The sequence below is a fragment of the Mustela putorius genome, unplaced genomic scaffold (genome assembly GCF_011764305.1).
Source record: "Mustela putorius furo isolate JIRA1106 unplaced genomic scaffold, ASM1176430v1.1 tig00000095_pilon_pilon_pilon, whole genome shotgun sequence".
In the NCBI taxonomy this organism is placed as follows: domain Eukaryota; kingdom Metazoa; phylum Chordata; class Mammalia; order Carnivora; family Mustelidae; genus Mustela; species Mustela putorius.
Window position 1 is genome coordinate 25,335,205 of NW_025421280.1, and position 21,841 is coordinate 25,357,045.

The following is a 21,841-nucleotide window of genomic DNA, read 5'->3' on the forward strand; positions in this document are numbered from 1 at the left end:
ACTCAACTGGGACACCAGCCGAAAACCGCTGCATAGGAGACCCCAGACAATGTCACGCGGAACAGAAGAATCATCCCACTGACTCGTGACCAACAGAGTTCCACGAATCACCATAAAGAAGTCACAGCTGTTTTAAACGACTATGTCTTGGGCGGTGATGTACCATGAAGCAGGAGGTAACTGAACTACCATGAGGCCCCAAGTAGGCTTAGGATACCTGGAAATAAAAATAGCATATAATCGTGTTTGGACATTTGGACACTTTGGACTCGTATGCAGTGGGTTTGTCAGAAGGACTCTTAAATTGAGGACCAGTTCTGCCAAAGAACTGGATGCCTGTGGAGTCTGCCTGGCATCTGCGGAAGGTATGGGTGAGGGGGTGTGGCTCCTGCCTGCCTTGCCTGGGGGGGTGTGAGGAGGCCTTGGTTGCCAGTGAGGACTCTGCCCACCCGGGGCTAAGCTCCACCAGGGTGTATCCAGGAGTGGACAACAGCAGGTTCTCCTCATGAACAGGGCAGGCTCCAATTCACTGCTGTTTCACACACATTAGCAAGAAACCAGCGGAAATGAGTGTTGATGTCCAGCAACGATACTCATAGCAGCTTTATTCCTAGATAGCCTCAAACTGGCAACCGCCCAAATCCCCAGCAGCAGAACAGCAGATACAGAAACTGCTCTCGCTGTCCAGCAGAAGTCTACCCAGCAATGAAAATAAACCAACTACGGACGCAAGCCACAACATGGATGAACTTCAAGAACGCTTGCTAGGGGTGCCTGGGTGCCTCAGTTGGTTAAGCATCTGACTCTCAACTTTGGCTCAAGTCACGATCTCAGGGTCGTGAGTTTGAGCCCCACACGGGGTTCCACATTGGGCACGGAGCCTGCTTAAGATTCTCTCTCCCTCTCCGGCTGCCCCTGCCCGCCCCCTCAAAAAAACTACAAAGGGGCTCCTGGGTGACTCAGTCAGTTAAGCGTCTGCCTGTGGCTCAGTTCATGATCTCAGGGTCCTCAGATCGAGCCCCACGTTAGGCTCCCTGCTTCTCCCTCTCCCTCTGTCGCTCCCCCTGCTTGTTTGCTTTCTTTCTTTCTCTGCCAAATAAATACACAAAATATTTAAACAACAGCAACAACATTTTCTAAGTGAGAAAAGACAGACTCAAAGGACTCTATGCTATATCATTCCATTTATATGCAGTTCCAGGACCAGCAAAACCAACAGGGGCAATAGAGCTCAGAATAGAGAGTACCTTTGGAGGAGGGGTTCCAGACGGGGAGGAAGACAAGAAGGAAGTTTCTGGGGTGTGGCATACGGGAAATATCCACACTTTGACCTGGGTGGGGTTACATATGTGCGTATGCAAAACTTCATTCACTTGTACACTTAAGATGTACATCCTTTACTCTAGGAGTTGTTTCTCAATTTAAAAAGGTGAAAGAAAAAAATAGCAATGATTAACAATTCCCTTCTTCAGAATGGAATTAATGAGTCAGCTTAGAGAGGGATTTTACCTTTTTCCAACTAAAAGAATATTATATAATAATTTTCCTTGACCAGTTTATTGAAGAAACTCTTGAGGCCTGATCTCCAATGGTGAACAGTTTGATCCCTGAGACAGACCAAGTATTCAGCATTTGTTAACCTCACAACCTTACCCTATAAGGAGGCCAGGAAAGAAACACTATTCCCACTGAAGAGATAAAGATACTGACGCCCAAGACAAGCTCAGAGGGCCAGTGGTGGAGTGAGAAACAGGATGTATAAAACTTGCTCCTTGTTCTGGTGTCTCAGAACTAATGACAGGCCCGCATCTTAGGAACGGATCATCTTAGGAACAGATGGAGTCAGGCAGAACACGGGGCACCGACAACTCTGTTTATCTGACTTTTCGTACCGAACTCCAAAGGTGATGATGTTTGGGATTTGGCATCTCACCTGGGACACCACGGGGACACAGAAAATCAGAGGGAGGCCGGTGTGACCCAACCCCCCCAGAGAAACGAGCATCATCAGAAACACAACACTGTGTGAACTACATGATTAAAGATGCTAACTCCAGTAAAAGCCAACAATATGGCTTCTTGTAGAGCAAGCAGCAGCCTTACGCAGGTCTTCTCTTAATAAAACTAGATGCAACCACAAATCAAGTTAGGAAACACAGTTTTCCACAGTTTCTATTTCTGTGACTGCCTTCCGCTCCCGCCATGCCGTCATCTCGTTCCGATGACCCTACTCACCATGTCCATGATTAGATGCCCACAAAGAAAACACCTGTCGGCAGACTGCTGGAACCCAGAGTACTACAGAGGAAAAAGAAAAGAAAGTTAAAGCCAGGCAGGACAGCTGACCCAGCCACGTGCCCACCAGTCACAAGGATGACAAGGAACTTAACAGAAAGAAGTGTCACTCTATACAGGAATCTGTTGTTTCCTAGAGGACAACACAGTTGTGTGATGAATCATAGAACAGCTTCTGCCACGAAGCCATTACACATACCAATACCACTCACCCGAACAAGAGCCGCATCTGGGCACCCACAACATGCCGGGCTCTGTGTAAGAGGCTGTGCATAGAGAGGCTTTAGCCTCTAAGCCAGTGGTTCTCAAAGAGGAGTTCCCTGACATGACCTGGGAACTTGTAGGAAATGCAAATTCTTGGGGCGCCTGGGTGGCTCAGTGGGTTAAGCCTCTGCCTTAGGCTCAGGTCATGATCCCAGGGTCCTGGGAGCGAGCCCCACATCTGGCTCTCAGCTCGGCGGGGAGACTGCTTCCCCCCCTCTCTCTCTTTGCCTGCCTCTCTGCCTACTTGTGATCTCTGTCTGCCAAATAAACAAATAAATAAAATCTTTAAAAAAAAAAAAAGAAATACAAATTCGTGGGCTCCACCCAAAACTGAACCCCAGTCCGGAGGTTTAAGAGAGCGGTGGGGTAGGCAAATGGGCGGAACACAAGAGGACAGGCCAAGTGACCCTCAAGTCCCTTCCCACTACATAATTCTGCGGCTTGTCATTTGCTTCGGGAACAAGGGCCACCCAGGGCATCTACTGAGGGAAAGTCAGGACCCCCTTCTCTGGCTGCGCTCAGCTTCCCTGCTGGCACCGGGGATCACAGACAGAAACCACCCTCTTCTGCCTGGCCCCTGCCCCTAATTCTGTTCAGGACTTCGAGCAGGGGAGGTTAGGGTAACAAACTCACCAGGAAGTCTTCCTCACAAAACACCTTGCCGTTGACAAAATAAAAGGCTTTTCCTCTCAGCTTCCGGCCTAAGGGAAAAACACAAAGGCAGAATGAAAAGAAGATGATGTTCCGGCCTAAGGGAAAAACACAAAGGCAGAATGAAAAGAAGATGATGTGTGCGGTTTGAAAAAAGGAGAAAAGAAAGGCAAAGTGTGTTTAAATAGAAACAAACATGCACAAGATGCCAAGTGTCCCTAGGGGTGTGTGTGGTTACAGAAAGCTGCTGGCCGCCCCTGGCTCTGGGCAGGTGGAGGCGGGACGGCCGGGCCCCTGGCGGGTGGGTGTGGCCGAGGACACCAGCGCTGCCTTGGGAATCATCCTACGCCCCCTTCTCCCACTTCCTCTCCACTGAGAAAGAGCCCACTGAGACATCTGGTGGGAACGGGAAGGGGTGGGGTGGGCTGGGGTGCAGGGCAACAGTTTCGTGTGAGCTGTTTCCCACAGGTGTTTGGGATGTTACCGTTGACATGTGCTCCAGGGGACACTGGTGACAGCCTATCAGGAAAGTCCTAGAAATTGGTCAACTTTATTTCCTTTATTTTCATGTCTCTTTCCATCTCAACTATACAGAAAATACATATTGTTGGACAGATAATGATTTTTCTTGTTTTCCCCTGATCTAAACGGGGTGAGGAAGGGTGGGAAAAATTCAAGGCACCCCCCCGCTGCTTAGGTGTAACTTTCTTTTCCATAAAGCTAGGACACTGGCAAGACTAGCACAGTTTACCAATGCCCTTGATCCCTAATGAAAAAATACAGAAGGTCACATGTTCAAGGAGCATCTTTGTAGGAGACCCTGGGTCCATAACTCCGAGGCGTTCCCAGATCTAAGAACACTTCCAGCACCAGGCACACCACACGTGCAACAGACCGTGCAAGTTTCCAAAACTGAACGCCTTCTAAACTCTAGCGGAATCACACCCCTTGGAGCCAGGATCCGCGACATGAAACCAAGCTCACCAAATGTGCAAACGCTAATGGGGCTCCAGGCAGAGAAACCACCTTGATTAAAGCACCGAGCACCCTTGCCTGGGACCCCCAGAGCCGGCCAAGAGCACAAGGCAACAGAGAAAAGCCGGTGACACAGACCTGCTGGGGCTTAGAGAGGGCCTGGAAAGGATCAGTCAGTGCAGAGGAAAAGCCACAAAAAAAGAAGTGTAACTACAAAAGCAAAAAGCTCCAGAGAGATTAAAGACCTTGAGTGTGAAAAACAAAAGTTATCATAAGAAAATGTGAGCAACGGTCTTTGACTGGGGCGTGGCACAGGATTTCTCCCGTAAGATACAAAAGGCACACCTTATGAAGGTAAAGGTTGATCCACAGGACATCAAAAATCCAAACTCTGTTCAACATAAAACAACATATACAAAGTTCAGAAAATAAAACTGTTGAAAAGCCAAACGGTTCTGAGCAGGGAGGGAGAGGGAGCGGGTCAGAGGATGGCAAGTAGAGGTCGTGTGGCGAGAACAAGGAGCAAGGGAAGACAGAAAGAAGCCTGGAAGGACGCAGATTCTGGGGCTGACCCTCCACGCCCCTGCCCCTGCAGCCCCCTCCCCAGGAAGGCCCTGCCCTTCTCGGTGTCCTGCTTGTTGCTGGGAGACCCATTGCTATCTTGGTGTCTCCCCATCCCTCTGATCGGTTCCTATAGAACTTTCTCATATACGCTGCACTCCTTGAGGACAGAACGTTAACTTCAACTTGGCCTCATAGGAGGACGGCTTGGCCGTGGTCTGACTGCAGGCAATCAAGGGCAAGTTGGAGAAATAAAAAGGCAGGCAGGCCGGGGGCCAGAAGATGCTGCAATGCATGTACCAAGGCAGTAGTCATCGAAAACGTAAAGAACACCAAGCGCCCATCCGACCAAGATAACCCGACGGAAAAGCCGAGCGAAGGATAAGAAGTGAAAATGCAGAGAGAATCTGTTAAACTCTAGGCAGTAACCATTTTACAAGATGTTCAATCCTACCAGCAACCAGGATATGCAAATTAAAACCACAAGGAGATGCTGTCTCAGTGCCGGATGGACTAAAATCACTAAGCCTGGCAGTACCATGTCATGGTGAAGGTGGGGACAAGAAGAAATCTTTCCGGATCAGCACGATGGGAGTGGGAGTGTCGATCAGCACGAGTACCCTGGGAAGAATTCGGCAAGAGCCCAGAAAGCGGAAAACCTACATGCCCAGCACATACCCCTAGGGGTTCCCTTTGAGAAGATCTCACAATGTGCAGAAGGAGAAGCACATAGGGCTTCACTGTAGCATTGCAAAAATAACCTAGATACCCAGCAGCATCTTTAATGTTCATCCAAGTAGAAAAATTGAGAAATACATTGAGGGAGAATTTGGAGTTATAGTCAATGGATGCGATACCACACAGCAGTCAAAATGCATGAACTAAATTTGTATCTATCGTTGGGAACTGAACTGAACACACTGCTGTGCAAATAAGGAAAATTGCTCAATGATATATATGCTATAGGATAGTGTGTGTGTGTGTGTGTGTGTATACACACATTAAAATATATATACACACATTAAAAAATATATATATATACACACACATTAAATCATGAACAAACACATATGCACACACAAACTAGTGCTGTATATTTTTTATGTGATAACAGAAGAAAAACTGGGACTGGAAGGATCCATACACTGAATTCGTAACAGTTCCTGTCCTGGGGAAGGGGGAAATGGCATGTGGGAAGGGGAACCAGGACAATTGCAATTTATCTGTTATATTCTACTTCCTTTATCAGAAATAAGTCCAAAGGAGGACATATAAATGTCCGTGCATTCTGGGTGGCAGGTAAACAAAGGTTATTTCCTACTGTGCTTTCCTGGAGTTTTGAAACTATACACAAACACACACACACACACACCTTCTTTAGGTGAAATACTATAAGCCAAAGGCAAATGACAAACCAGAGAAAACATCACACTGTAGGACAAAAACAACTTAATTTGTCCTCATACGCGAGTAATTCAATTAACAGTCCATATAGAAAAATAAGCGAAGAGGGGCACCTGGGTGGCTCCGTCAGTTAAGTGTCTGCCTTTGGCTCAGGTCATGATCCCCAGGGTCCGGGGATTGAGCCCCCCGCCCCCCAACGAGCCCCATGTCCTGCTCCCTGCTCAGTGGGGAATCTGTTCCTCTCCCTCGGCCCCTCCCTCTCCCTGCTCATATTAGTAATCACACTGAAGACACTCCTTACTCTGTGAGGGAGAGCAGAAACTAGATAAGCTTATGAGAGAGAATTTGGTATCAAATATCAATAGGATTTAGAAAGTTCGGATTATTTTGACTGAAAAATTCCACTGCAGGAATTTATCCTAAGGAAATAATCAGAGTTGGATTGTGTAAAGGATCTTCACTTCAACATTATTTAAAACAGCTGAGGGATGCCTGGATGGCTCAATTGGTGAAGCATCAGACTCTTGAATTTGGCTCATGAACTCAGGTCATGACCTCAGGGTCGTGAGATCGAGCCCCACGTGGGACTCCACACTCAATGGGGAGTCTGCTTGAGATTCTCCCTCTCCCTCTGTCCCTCCCTCTGCTTGTGCGCTCACACTCTCTCCCTAAATAAAACCTTCAAAAAACATTTAAAACATTAAAAAATAAAATAACTTTAAAAATGAGCATTAAGCAAATATGTAATTCCTATTAAATAAATAATAGCATTTATACTATTATTTATAGCCATAAAAAAAGGTTTTCAAAAAAAGACTTGATGACACAGAGAGATATTTAAAATACTTCAGAAGGTGGTATAAAGCCTATTTGTGTATGAGTACAGATATGGAAACGTGTTCACACACCTGTATGTTCACAAAATTATGTGTATGTTCATACACAGCAAATGCATACAAAATGTTAATAGTCATTATCTCTGAGTATAGAAAATGGGTGGTTTTTATTTTTTCCTGCAATGATTATATATTATTTTCATAACCTGAAACAAATTAAAATAGGATGAGGGAGTGTGGAAAGAACAATGGGGCATATGTTAGAAGTCTACAAGGCAAGCCTGTAGCTCTCCAAACTTTCTTTCCTGTCCTTCCTCAAAGTTAGTTACATTCACTTCTGGACGGTTCTAGAACCTTCACAAGCATTTCCTGACTGTGAAACTAGGGTGACAAGAAGGGGCACTTATAACTAAATGATTTCAAGGTTCATTGACAGAACCCCCCCCCTTACAGCCATAGGAAGTTCATTTATAAAGATCTCACTTTCCCCTCGATAAAAAAAAAAATTCCAGCAAACTTAAAGTTGTACGCAGGAAAATGAGAACTAACTAGAGTAGCTTCTCCCATATTTTTGTTCCAATCAGGCACCTGGGTGAGAGCCTCCAGTCCCTCCCCCGGCAACCACGGGGACAGGAAGGACACAAATAGTCCACCACAAGGGAAAACAATGCCCAACACTGTCTGACCACAAGGAAAACCAAAGTCCAGCCTGGGAATGGGGCTGGCTTGTTTTGCTGCCCCCAGGTTGCGAGGGGAAAGGAGGCGAGGCTGCAGATCCCATAGCGGCCCCTGGAGAGAGCGAGGGGGCCGTCTGGAAACAGCACCGGGCTTCCTAGACAGAGATGCGGCTTCTGATCCAATGCAGAGAACACGCGGCTCTGGTTCCAGGAACGGAGTCCAGGAAGTTCCAAGGAATCTGAGCTGGGAATTAACTTTCTGTTTTAATAAAGGGCATGTCACCTCTGTTTCAGAGATTATAGAGAAGGGTTATTAAACCCGTCAAGGGCCAAGTGCTCTAGCGCCCTAAGAAAGACAAACAAGAGCTTTTTCATTTATAACATCAACAAACATTTCTTAAATGATCACAGCCATTTATGACGGTCCTCCTGGCATATTTCTGTAAGCTACTGATGAGAGTGTAAAATGATAAACTCTCCCTGGAGAGAAACTTTAAAAAGTGACTCGGTGCGGCTCTCCGGGACTTCGCTTAAGGAAAGACTCAGAAATGTGAATAGATATTTACTTAGGTCCACACCAGAAGCCTTAGGAGAAACGATTACGTAAAACAGAGTACATCAAAATGATGAGATATTATGCGGCCGTTTCAAGTACGGTTCAAGTACGTGTTTCAGTGAGACTGGTGAATGCTTATCTTAGAGATGGTTACAGTTACTCAAAACACATTAATAAATGAAAAATGCAAGTTGGGCAGCTGCACAATTCCATTTCAGGAACTTACGTACATACGCACACATGCTGATACGCCAATGAGAGAAAACTCTAGAATGCCGTATTCTGAAACTGACAGGGCTTGGCACTGGTAAGATGGTATTTTATCAGGAAACTGCACTGTCAATAGTGCTATTTAAACTTATCTAGTATCACGCAGCTCTGGTAGGTTGTATTACAGGGAACTCCTCTGACTACCTTATATGTTTCGATATTTGACATTTTTTTTTCTACTATTAGGGACACCTGCAGATAGTATCAGAATTTCACTTTTTGCTTTCATACACTTACATTAACATTTTTCTAGAATTATGTATTTAATAATTTGAAAAGCGAGGCTTTTGTTTCTTAAAGATTTTTATTCGTTTATTTATTTTGAGAGAGGGGGTGCGCATGGGGGGGGAGGAGCAAAGGGTAAGGGAGAGGGAGGAGGGGGAAGAATCTCGGGAAGACTCTGCCCGGAGCATAGAGCCCCAAATAGGGCTCTGCCCGGGGCTTGGTCCCACGACCCTGGAGACCAAGGTCGGAATGGAAACCAAGAGTCAGAGGCTCAACTGACTGAGCCACCTAGGTGGCCTCGGGAGTTTTTTGTTGTTGTTGTTTAAAGTAGGCTTCCCGCCCAACACCGGGTTTGAACTCACCCACCCTGAGATTAAGAGTCACATGCTCTACCAACTGAGCCAGGCAAGTGCCCCCAATACTTTAATTTTTTTAAAAGAAAACCCTTATGGGGTGCCTGGGTGGCTCAGTGGGTTAAAGCCTCTGCCTTTAGCTCAGGCCAAGATCGCAGGGTCCTGGGATAGAGCCCCGCATCGGGCTCTCTGCTCAGCGGGCAGCCTGCTTCCCCCACTCTCTGTGCCTACTTGTGATCTCTGTCTGTCAAATTAAAAAAAAAAATCTTAAAAAAAATAAATAAAACCCTTATGTAACAGTACAAAAATTAATAAAGCTAGATCTAAAAATTGTGTATTTCAACTGCGTAAAGAAGAAATTCAAAGAAAAAAAAAAATCTGCCCAAGAGTGACAGTGCCTCTAGTGGACATACATGGTATCTGCATGCTTCGGGAGCAGGGGTGGGGAGGAGCCTTGTTTGCGGATTGAGTGCTTCTTGATACTTTCCTGCACTTCCCCAAACTTCTACCAAGGAGCAGGCAGGACTTTAATTGTCCTCTGAAAAACTGCCCAGCTGGCTAGTCAAATCCTGTCGCTGCTGATCCCCAGAGCTGAGAAGTCCCCTGTCCAGACCCTGGTGGCCAAGGGAATGGCTTCAAGGCTGCATCTGGTTTTTCTTTATTCTAAAATAATAATTATTATTGTTATATATAATAATAATTGTATATCATATTGATATATAATATGTCATATTAATATTATATAAGCAGAAGTATCATATATTAATATATTATTATCTATTATATATAAATAATATAGAATATAGAATATATTTATATATAATATAGATTATCAATATAATATATACTATGCATATCAATAATTATTGTATATTATATTTTATATGACATTAATGTATTCATATAGAATATGATAATTATATGTTCATGTTATATATTAACATGTAATATATCAATATATTTATAGAATATAAATATCCCATATTATTATAATACTTATTATATAGATTAATAATTATGAATAATAAACATTATTCTTACTACTATTGAGGACTCCCCCATAGAGAAAGGGTGGGGCCTTAAGTATGCTCTGAAGTACTCAAACTCCACTTTTGACCTCAGTTTTAAAAGACTATCTAAAAAAAAAAATTAAAAAAAAAGACTAAGTTGAGAAACTAGATCCCACAACCAATTTGTTTATATTTTATAAGTAGGAGAAAAAAATAAAACCCTAACATCCGTTGATTGCCTTGTAGGTTTCAAGTACCGTGTTTACAACTCTCATATATCAACAAGTCTAAAAACGTGTAATGTTATCACATGTTACTGCACCATCAGCCCTCCTTCCTGGCTTTGCCCCAGCCCACGCCTTTCACAGGCAAGTCCACGCATCATTCCCTGTCACTGCCGTAGGTTTTGGGTTCCTGTAAGTGGAGAAACAGCTCACCAAAGAATGAGGCAGAAATAAAACCCATCACTTGACAATATCACGAAGCAGTGCCCAGATGCGGGAATTAATTATCCCTGCGAATCACTAGAAAGGACACCCCGGAAATGCTCCCACTTTCTGGGTTTCCCTTTCTCTTCCTAAAAACAGGACATTGATGGGAGGAACGTCACCTCCAGTTCGTACATTCTGAGGCTCAGAGTAGTAAGTGGGCAGGAGGGGAACCCAGTTAGTCGGCCCCTGAAGCCCACACCTGTCCTGCTGTGCCACGAGATCACCCACACAATTTAATGCCTGAGAGTACACACCTACACATGGAATCCACTTTTTCTCTTCCTACCAAGGAATCGAGAGAGGAATTTTCATTTTTTAACGTTTATTTATTTAAGCAATCTCTACACCCGACGTGAGACTCGAACTCACAACCCCGATAGATCAAGAGCCGTATGTTTCTACTGACTGAGCGAGCCAGGCACCCAGAGGCTTCTGGTCTTTAAAAGCAGGAAATTAGGGGGCAAGTATTCTTCTGGCTGAATCATTCCAGGTCTGGCCAATGACACAGATGCTAACCTGGCAATTCCTGGAATCACTGAAACCATCCTGAAAGTTCCATGCCACTGCTCCATCCAGAACCCAAAAAGGTCTTCACTGACACACATACTAGTAGCCAACCACCACTAGGTGGCACCAAACCACAGCCCAAACCCACAGAGAACGCCAGGAGTGGAGGCGACTGGCTTAGATTATGTCACTCATTAACCCTCCAACAATGCCACCTTGCAGGGGAGGCACTTTAAGGACCGCATTATGCAAAAGCTAAATCCCTCAAGCACACTTGCCCACCGTGGCTATGAACTGGGATTTGAACCCAGCTCTCTGGCTAGAAGTCAGCACTCTTCCTATCACGTGATACCCTCTTTGTCCCCCAAGAACTCTCAGACTCAGGGTAGGGGGAGAAGGGGGATTTCCTGGCCTTCCCCATGAAGCACCTGCTGGGTTGGTTAAAACACAGACTGCTGAGCCCCACCCATCCCCGGGGACCCTTGTAGGTCGGGAAGGGCCTGAGACCCTGTCCCTCCCACATGATGCTCAAGGGACTGGTCCAGGGACCACACTAAGATAGACAATGCCTCAGGCCAGTCTCTGAACCAGCATTTCTACTTGCCAAGATTTGTCTTGGTCAAACAGAAGTGTGAAGATCTGGACCATCCCTGAACAACAAGCAACCAACAGAATGGCGAGGGGGATGGCAGGTCGGTGCCCCGTCTTCATAATTCAGCCTCAGAATCATCCCACTTCTGGCAGGGGAATTCCTCACACCAGGAAACACGTAGTGATGTGCACCCCAAAAATATACCAAAAAACCGTTTTCCCGGAGCTTTAGAGCAGTCAAAGGTGCTCTTTATTTTCCAATCGCAACAAGTTTAGGAAATATTGACTAATAAATGCACAGACTCGTCAAAAGGCCACTTCCTATTGATGGTGGATATTTTATATTTGCCTTTGGGGACCCCTTCAGTTGAAAAGAACACTCTGGATGAAGCCAGTCTACCCCCATGAAGGAAAGGGTGGCCACAGTCACAGAGGTCACCAAGAGAAGTCGGCCACGTAACCTGACAAATAAAACTAAACAGGCCATTCTCGCCGTTCTCCCCTCCCTCCAGAAATAGGAACGACTTGTCCCTTCTGGAAAAGTAATCGGCCCTGAGCTGGAAGACTTCATCACAAATTTCAGTGTCTAAAATGCCTCCCTGGAAAGTAAAAAGGGAAGGTTTCCCTGGCCACAAGAGGAGTTCCTGAAAAAAGGAAGTAAAAATGAGCAACTGTTTAGATTTTGTTGTTACTGTACTGTCCCAAGAGGGTAACTTCTACCAGCGTTGTCCACTGCTTACCAATCATACGTGGCTATTCGTATGTAAATCCAAGTTAATAAAAATCTTTAAAATGTGGGGTGCCTGGGGACTCAGTGGGTTAAGCCTCTGCCTTCGGCTCAGGTCATGATCCCAGGGTCCTGGGATCGAGTCCCGCATGGGGCTCCCTGCTCAACGGAGAGCCTGCTTCTCCCTCTTCCTGTGCTGCACCCCTGCTTGTACTCTCCCTTGGTCTGTCAAATAAATAAATAAAATCTTTAAAAAAATTAAAAAACGGTTAGAATTCAGTTCAAGTACTTGAACAAGAACATTTCAAAGTACCCCACGGCCACTTGTGATAGAGAGCAGCTAGGCACTGTTTGCTTTATTGCACAGAATTCTACCTGATCTACCTCTTCAGCTTCCTCCAGAAGAGGTTAACTCTTAAAATGAACTAATACGGGCGCCTGGGTGGCTCAGTGGGTTAAGCCGCTGCCTTCGGCTCAGGTCATGATCTCAGGGTCCTGGGATCGAGTCCCGAATCGGGCTCTCTGCTCAGCAGGGAACCTGCTTCCTCCTCTCTCTCTCTCTGCCTGCCTCTCTGCCTACTTGTGATCTCTCTCTCTGTCAAATAAAAAAATATATATATATTAAAAAAAAATGAACTAATACAAACCGACAGGAAAACCAACCAAATTGGCTCCGTGCGAATGAAACAGTGCACCTGGATTTCCCCAGACTGGGGCAGCCTCAGCGGACTGAGGAACAAGGTGGAAGATAGAAAGTAGAAAAGCAACGAGGGCTGCATCCTGGGCTTTGCCACTTCACAGAAATGAGAGGTTGGCCAGTCACCTGACCCTGTGGGTTCCTTGGTAGAGGATGTTGTGGAGAAGACAAAACTGGGGGGGTTCCAGTGGGGAGTCCAATGTGGTGTTGGCTCTTATTAAGTGTTAGCCTAAGTCACAGCTGCCAGGATCCTGTCAATGACCTTCGTGTCCTACCTGAGCTAAAAATCTCATCCGCTCCCACCTCCTTCTCCCCAAACCCTCCAGGTCACTCCTTCCCTCTCAGTTTATCTGTGGTAAAGGGCTGGGTTTTTGTTTTTGTTTTTCAGCTCCATCAGCCAGACTTATTTTCTTGGAAACTACAATATTTTGAAAAACAAAACATAAAATCTAAGCAGCAGTCTACTCTCTCAAACTACGAATGTTGCTTAACGGTCTCAGTTTCTAGGCTTCTCTCCTTACTGGCCAGCACCGTCGGGGACGACACCACGAGAAGCCCCACTCCAAACTCCAGTTCTCTTCTCACTGGCTGCCCCCAGGTCTTTGTACATACGTTCAGTTTTACAAACCCACTATCTTTTGGTTTTCCATTCCTACTACTCCAGGCCATTATCACCTGGATCCAAGAAGAGAACGCTGCACAGAGATAAAAATCCTGGAGATCTGCTGAGAGTCTCCCTGCGTGTCCTGCAGGGCTTGGATCAACTCGTGCCTGTGAAGAGACTAATGAAGCCCAGGGGGAAAAGTCATCCACAAGGGCTGAAAATAGTGCCTATTCCCACCAGTCAGAGCGGGAAAACTCATAATCCACAGGGTTCCACTCAAGAAGGTTCTACCCTGAGTGAAGGATAATTGGCCCGGGATGGAGCTCTGCTGTGAAAAGATCACCATCTCCAAATAACTTAGCTGCCTCCTGGGACAAAGCTCAAGAAGATTTAAAGGAATACAAAGATATCCAGGACTCAGCGAAATGAAATCACAATGCCTGGCAGCTAATCGAAGATTACCAGGCATGCAAAAAGGCAGGAAGAGAGGATCCATAATGAAGAAAATAGTCAACCTAGGGAAATCAAGCCAGATGTGACACAAAGCTTAGAATCAGTAGGAAAAGAGATCCAAGTTATTGCTATTGTATGCCATATATCTAAGACAATAGAGGAAGATCTTTAAAAATGCCCAAGGGGCTGGTGTCAACGACTAGAGTATCAGAAAAGAAGAATACGCTGGATGGGAATGGGAGACTGCACACTGCAGGATAAAAGGCTAATAGATTTAAAGGCATCATAATAAAAACTGGCCACACCATGGCCAAAATGAAACAGAGAGGAAAAGAGTTTTAAGCATAAAGAGAACATACGGTAGTTGTGAGGCAGCTTCAGTGAGCTAAGATTTAATTTAAGGGGTGATTTGTTAAATGTAACAAAGAAGCAACAAAAGGGGTAACAAAGCCCCTGGGCGGTGGAGGGATGGGGGGAGGGGTGAAGGAAGGGTGTAGCAAAAAAAAAAAAAAAAAAAAAAAAGTGAAGCAATAGTGGCCAGAAATGTTTCAGATTTGACAAAGGTTATAAACTCACACATCCAGAAAGCTCCACACACCCTAATCACAGGAAACATAAAAAGGGTCCCAAGTGATATCATAATCAAATGTCTCAAAATCAACGATAGAAAACTTAACAGCAGCCTGAGGAAAAGGACACGTTACCTACAGAGAAACAGAGATAAAGAGGACATGAGATTTCTGATGGAAAACAATGGAACTACATCTTTAAAGAAGTGAAAGAAAAAACTGAAAAAACTGTCTAGAATTCTCTAGCTCCACAAAAATATCCTTTATTCTTTTTTAAAAAGATTTATTTAGGGACACGTGGGTGGCTCAGTTGGTTAAGCATCTGCCTTTGGCTCGTGTCATGATCCCTGGGGTCCTGGGACTGAGTCCCAAATCTGGCTCCTTGCTCAGCAGGGAACCTGTTTCTCCCTCTGCCTGCCGCTCCCCCTGCAGTATGCTCGCTCGCACGCACGTGCTCTATGATAAATAAAAATATTTTTGGAAAAAGAAAAATCTTTAAAATAAATAAATAAATAAAAATTTAAAAGACTTATTTATTTATTTGAGAGAGACAGCATACAAGGGAGGCGGAAGGGTCGAGGGAGGGAAGGGAGAGAAACTCTCAAGCAGATTCTGCACTGAGCAGGGAGCCCACATGGGGCTCAATCCCATGACCCACGGGATCATGACCTGAGCTGAAACCAAGGGTAAGATGAATTCAGACATATAAAAGCTGAAAGGATTCATCACCAGCAGATCTGCATTATAAAAAAAGGTTGAGGAAGGCCTTTAAGCAGAAGGAAAATGGTACCAGATGAAAATCTGGATCTAAACCAAGAAATGAAGACAACAGAAATTGCAATTGCCTGGGTAAATGAGATTTTTTGTCTTATTAGTTAAATCTCTTTAAAAGATAATTGACTAGAGGGCGCCTGGGTGGCTCAGTGGGTTAAGCCTCTGCCTTTGGCTCAGGTCATGATCCCAGGGTCCTAGGATCGAGTCCCACAACAGGCTCTCTGCTCAGCAGGGAGCCTGCTTCCCCTCTCTCTCTCTCTCTCTCTGCCTGCCTCTCTGCCTACTTGTGATCTTTCTCTCTCTGTCAAATAAATAAATAAAATCTTAAAAAAAAAAAAGATAATTAACTAGAGCAATGGAAACAAACTGAGAGACCAGAAACAAACCCTAACATTTAGGGTTAATTAATTTTCAACACATTTGCCCAGACAGTCCAATGGAGAAAGACTAGTCTTTTCGACAAATGCTGCTGGGAAAACTTCAAATCCATGTGCGAAAGAAATTGGACCTCTACGCCAAACTGTATAAAAACCCACTTGGGGCGCCTGGGAGGCTCAGTGGGTTAAAGCTTCTGCCTTAGGCTCAGGTCATGATCTCAGGGTCCTGGGATCGAGCCCCACATCAGGCTCTCTGCTCAACAGGGAGCATGGTTCCCCTTCTCTCTCTGCTTGCCTCTCTGCCTACTTGTGATCTCTGTCTGTCAAATAAATAAATAAAATCTTTTTAAAAAATCCACTCAAAATGGATCAAAGACCTCAACTTAAGAGCTAAGACTATAACATTCAGAAGAAAATACAGGCGTTAGACTTTGTGACCTTGGGTTGGCAATGTTTTCTTTTCTCTCTCCTTTTTTTTTAAGATTTTGTTTATTTATTTGATGGAGCAAGAGAGCACAGCAGGGGAAGCACAGGCAGAGGCAGAGGGAGAAGTAGGCTCCCCGCTGAGCAGGGAGCCCGATGTAATTCGGGGCTCAATCCCAGGACCCTGGGGTCATGACCCGTGTCAAAAGCAGTCGCTTAATCAACTGAGCCACCCAGGTGCCCCTGGCAATGTTTTCTTATACAAAGTACCCAAAACACAAGAAATAAAAGAAAAAAATAGATAAATCAGACTGCATCAAAATTTAATAATAGTAACATCAGGAAAGTGAAATGAGAGAAAATATTTGCAAGAGACTCATACGTAAAAAATATAAAAAATGTATTAAAACTCAATAATAAGAAGAGTTCAATAACCCAATAAAAAATGGGCAAAGGATCTGAATACACATTTCTCCAAATAAGACGTGCAAAGAAGCCCACGAAAGGAGGGTCAACATCATTAGTCATCAGGAAAATGCAAACCAAAACCACATTGAGATTCAACTTCACACCCACTAGGATGGTCAGAATCAAAAGGTCAGATAACACGAGTGTTGGCAAGGATGTGGGATCCTGACAGCCTCACACACAGCTGGTAGGAATGTAAAATGCTGTGGCCACTTTGCAAAACAGTTTCTCAAAAACTCAAACACAGAGCTACCGTGTGGCCCAGCCATTCTACTCAGATACATACACAAAGAGATGAAAACGTGTGTCCACACAAAAACATATCCAGGTGACCCCTGAATGACATGAGGGTTAGGGGCGCTGACCACCACCCCCATGCAGTTGGAAATCCACATATAACTTTGGACTCCCCCCAAAATTAACTACTGACAGCCTATTGTTGACCTTCTGAAAGGCTTACCAATAACTAAATAGTCGATGAACAAGTATTTTGTATTTTATATGTGTTATTTACTATATTCAAACAACAAAGGAAGCGACAGAAAAGAATGTTAAGAAAATCCTAAGAAAGAGGTCCCTGGGTGGCTCAGTGGGCTAAAGCCTCTGCCTTCGGCTCAGGTCATGATCCCAGGGCCTGGGATGGAGCCCCGCATCAGGCTCTCTGCTCAACAGGGAGCCTACTTCCCCCTCTCTCTCTACCTGTCTCTCTGTCTACTTGTGATCTCTATCTGGTAAATAAATAAAAATCTTTAAAAATTAAAAAATTAAAAAAAGAAAATCCTAAGGAAGACCCGTTCCCACTATGGTACTGTCAAAAATCCACATAAAAGTAGACCTTGTAGTTCAAACCTGCATTGCTCAAGGAGTGAAGGTACAATGTTCACAGCAGCATTATTTGTAACAGCCAGAAAGTTAGAAAAAAGTGCCTATCAACTGACAGATGGATAGATGATATGGGGTATATCCAGACAATGGAATATTATTCAGCCATAAAAAGACCCACGTTCTAATATGTGCTCCAACATGGGCGAACCAGGGGCGCCTTACACTAACTGAAAGGAGCCAGTTAGCACAGACCACACAGTATTGGGTTCCATTTCTACAAAACCTCCAGAATAGCAAATCTATGGGAGTAGAAAGCAGATCAGGGGTTGCTTAGGGCTGCAGAAGAGGGGAAGAATGGGGGTGAGGGCTAAAGGGTACATATGGGGAATGCCCAGCAGTACCCACAAAGTATGAAGGGCAGCAGGGGGTAAGTCAAGATCAATGCAACACTGGCCATGTAGGGGCAGACACAGACCTCTGCAAGCGGCTTCAATTTAACCATAGCTTCGGACACCACAAGATGGGTGACCGATCAAGGTGTCTATGAGACCAGAGATCAGAGGAGCCCCAAGAGAGACCTCGAGGGAGGACAGCACCTCGGAAGGTGGTATTCGCCTCGGTGGACATGAAGGGTGAGGGGGACAGGCACTGGTAGGGGCGGGGGGTGTCCCGGAAGGCCAGGGGACTCTGCAGGAGGGCGGGTGGAGGAGAGAGTGGCAGGACAGGAGATAGGCAAGGGGCTGGAACTGGTTTAAGGACTGGGACCAGAGAGCCGGGGTGCGGGCCCCCCAAAGGTGATCCTTGAAAACCCGGCCTCCGTGCGTTCTCAGAGCAGAGTCTGGGAGCCCATGTGGTAGGGGTTCTCTTCCCCCTTTTAACAACGGGCAGGAAAGTCGTGCTGGCATTGAGTCACCAAGTCAACAGGCTCTTGGGCAGCATCTGGCTTTGAAGGCAGTGGAGGCACGAAGAAGAAAGCGTAGGATCTGCTTCTCAAGGGAACGGGCGGGGAAGCCGAGTGAGCACACGACAGGGACGTCCCAGGCACCGCGTACAGGCACGGCACACGCTCTTTGGTCTTGTTTCAGTACTGGGTCACGGGGAAGCTTCTCCCGTGTGTATTTTTTTTTTACAACGTGATCCTATTGCCTTTGTGATGTCTAAAGCATGAAAATAGTAAATGTCACTGACCATTCCTTCTTCATAAGTGAACTTTGGTTCAGGAACGAGATGCCTTCCCTGTACTGTGCAACGTGCTGGCCTCTAGCCACGTGTGGTTATTTACATTTAAAGTTCTTTTTTTTTTTTTTAAAGATTGCATTTGTTTGAGAGAGAGAGTGAGTGGGGGTGGGGGGAGAAAGCAGACACCCCATTGAGCAGGGAGTCCAATGTCATGCTCGATCCCATGAGCCTGAAGATCATGCCCTGAGACGAAGGCAGATGCTTCACTGATAGAGCCACCCAGGGGCCCCTACATTTAAGCTTTAATTAAAATGAAATACGACATTCAATTCCTCGGTCTCACTAGCCACGTTTCAAGTGCTCAAAAACCACGTGTGGCCACAGACTGCTTCGAGTCTGGAGTTTGGGAAACGGGGAGCCGGAGGCCAAGGGAAGGCTGAGGCGGGGCGGGGCGGGGAGACAGATCCCCGGGGGCGCTCATCACGCACGTGCACGCAGGCCTCTCCTCCACGGATTTCAGGAATCGGGGTCCGTGCGGCTGCAGCCTGGGGGTCTGGGTGGTTGGGGGCTCCTTGTGACTGTGACCGATCTCCAGCAAAGGGTGAGAACCACCAGTGTGAGCAAAAACACACACAGCGGGGCCACCTGGACCCCAGTCCCCCACGCACCAGCCATCAACGGCTCCGAAACGCCACTTCCTCTTGTGTAAACAAGCGTGGTTGGTTAAGGCAAATGAGGGGCCTCGAGAAGACAGAGCAGTGGCTACCAGCAGGGGCTTGGATTCCAGCCCATGTCAGGGGCAGAGAAGCCCCATGGGATACGGGATGGAAACTGTGGGCGCAAAAGAAATCATCAGTGAGAGGACCTGAGGGAGAGAGGAAGTAGGGAGGGAGAGTCGTGCAGAAGGAAGGGGAAAGGCCTGTGGGAGTCAGGGGTCTGTGAGGGACCAGAACGGGGAGGGTGCGTGTGTGCCTTTGTACACTCATGCGTGTATGTGTGTGTGTGCGCATGTGCGAGTGTGTGTACATGAGTGCGTGAATGCGCGTGTGCGTGGTGGGAGGGTCAGCTTTTTGGTTTTATTTGGGCCTTTGACTGATTGGGCAAGGATCACCCACATTAGGGAGGAAAACCTGCTTGACTCAGTCTACCCGTCGTTACTCTCGTCTGGAAACTTCCTGCCAGACACACTCAGAACAATGTGTGACCTAAAGCATGGGCACGTCTGGCCCAGTCAAGCCAACACACTAAATCCACCAACTACCCCAGGACCAGAGGTGAGGACAGAAATTGAAGAGAATGTTTGGGAGACAGAACACTTAAGAGAGAAACGAAGTGATACTCTTAGCAAGAGAGCCAGAGAGGCCCAAGGAGCATCAGTGATTCCAGAATGTTCAGAACTTACTCCCTAAACCCAGGATTCTAGCGTGGAGTACCTGGCACCTGGTATGGTGTCTCCATGCCGATGACAGTGTAGTGACGCCCGCATCCAGAGTGCCCTCCGTCCTCATGAGTTGAGGAGACAGGGGACACACGGGGTACCACCAGGTAACACTCTGGGTCTGACAGTCCCAAAGGAAGACAATGCAGATTTCTACCCCAAACCACGCATGTGCGCTATCGGGCACCTAAAATGCTAGGGTAATTCACCCTGGAGTCTCCCTCGACCGTACAGCGCTCCAATATCCCAGACCTCGCCATTGTCAAAGGCACGAAGGATCTGATGCCTTCCCATGGTCCCCCAACGGTCACAGCCTCTGACCGGACCAACACCCTGAGCTGGGAAACCCACTTGGGCCCCAGTACAGGTGTCCCCAGCAGAACTGGGTTCGCTAGCGACAAACGCAATAGACCCTCTGACCCCACGCCGAGTCAAGGTCGCCCCTCTGCCCTCTCCTGACCCCCACGGCCCTTTGTCCCGGCTTGGCTCGTCTCTTTCTGTTGCTTCCTGATTTCTTCCCCGCCCACGGGCTTCCTTTAGGACGTGCCCACTCTTCCTTTCTCACATTCTTGATCCCTGGCTTTTCCCTTAGATCCAGCTGACTCACTCGGCTTACCCATAACTGCTGAATGTGACAAGAAACATGGGCATGACTCAATGGCTCAGAAATGCAGGCATCGGAGCCTTTAATCCCCATCTGTGCCGTGGGTTCACCCGGCTGCGGATGGGGTCCCCTCTCCCCTAACCCAAACCCCCGGCATCTCTCCTGCACTCGCAACCAGAAAGTCTGGGAAACCCAGCCTTGGCCATCACACAGCCCTGGGACTAGATGCCGGGGGACAGAGCCAGCTTGCTTCCCCTGGCACACGTTCCCTCCAAGTGGAGATCATCTAACACAGGGGCAGAAGCAAAATACACTCCCAGGCCTCTGTCTGCAACTCAGCAAACGGAGGCTGCTAAGAATGCTTGAGTCCCTGGACGTCCCAGGACTGGTTCGCCAGCGCCCAGGGGTGCAGGGCTCAGCGTGGGGTCCGCCGACAGGAAGCTAGGAAGCACATCTATGAACCACTGATAAATGTTGTGATGACTGGTTTAAGGAAGCAGGAGGGCCAAGAGCTAAAGGAAGACCTCCCTAGTGCCAGAGCCACTATTTCAGACTCTGTGAGTATTTTCAAATGCTGGCAGACAAAGTAATATACAAAGTCCCCCCCTCCAAAAAAAAAAAAAAAGGTAAACATGATCTCGGGGGCAGTATTTAGACTTTGCAAGGAAAACAAAACAGAAAGGCGCCTGGGTGGCTCAGCCGGTGAAGCGTCTGCCTTCGGCTCAGGTCATGATCTCAGGGTCCTGGGATCGAGTCCCGCATCAGGCTCTCTGTTCACTGGGGAGCCTGCTTCTCCCTCTCCCTCTGCTGCTCCCCTCCACTCATGCTATTTGTCACTCTCTTTCTCACATGAATAAATAAAACCTTAAAAATAAAACCAGTTGACAAAAATCCCCCGACTTCAGAACCTGCTGGATATGATGGGGTGTCAGTCACCAACCACCGACTTACTCAAGAACCTCTCTTCCACCAAGTTGGGCTTAATTCTCATTGTTTCCTTTCCTTGAAGTAATGAAATGGTACTTTTTTAGAGCTCT

General features: G+C 46.5%; 1 protein-coding gene across 1 annotated transcript in view; it reads right to left on the reverse strand.

The window, feature by feature from the left end:
* Positions 1-21,841, reverse strand: part of LIMD1 (LIM domain containing 1) — a 64,112-nt gene that overhangs the window by 8,670 nt on the left and 33,601 nt on the right. The window contains exons 3-4 of the mRNA XM_004760820.2: positions 3,193-3,260; positions 2,236-2,298 (exon numbers count right to left, since the gene is read on the reverse strand). Coding sequence (XP_004760877.1) covers positions 2,236-2,298; positions 3,193-3,260 — 131 coding nt within the window. The remainder of the gene's footprint in view (positions 1-2,235; positions 2,299-3,192; positions 3,261-21,841) is intronic.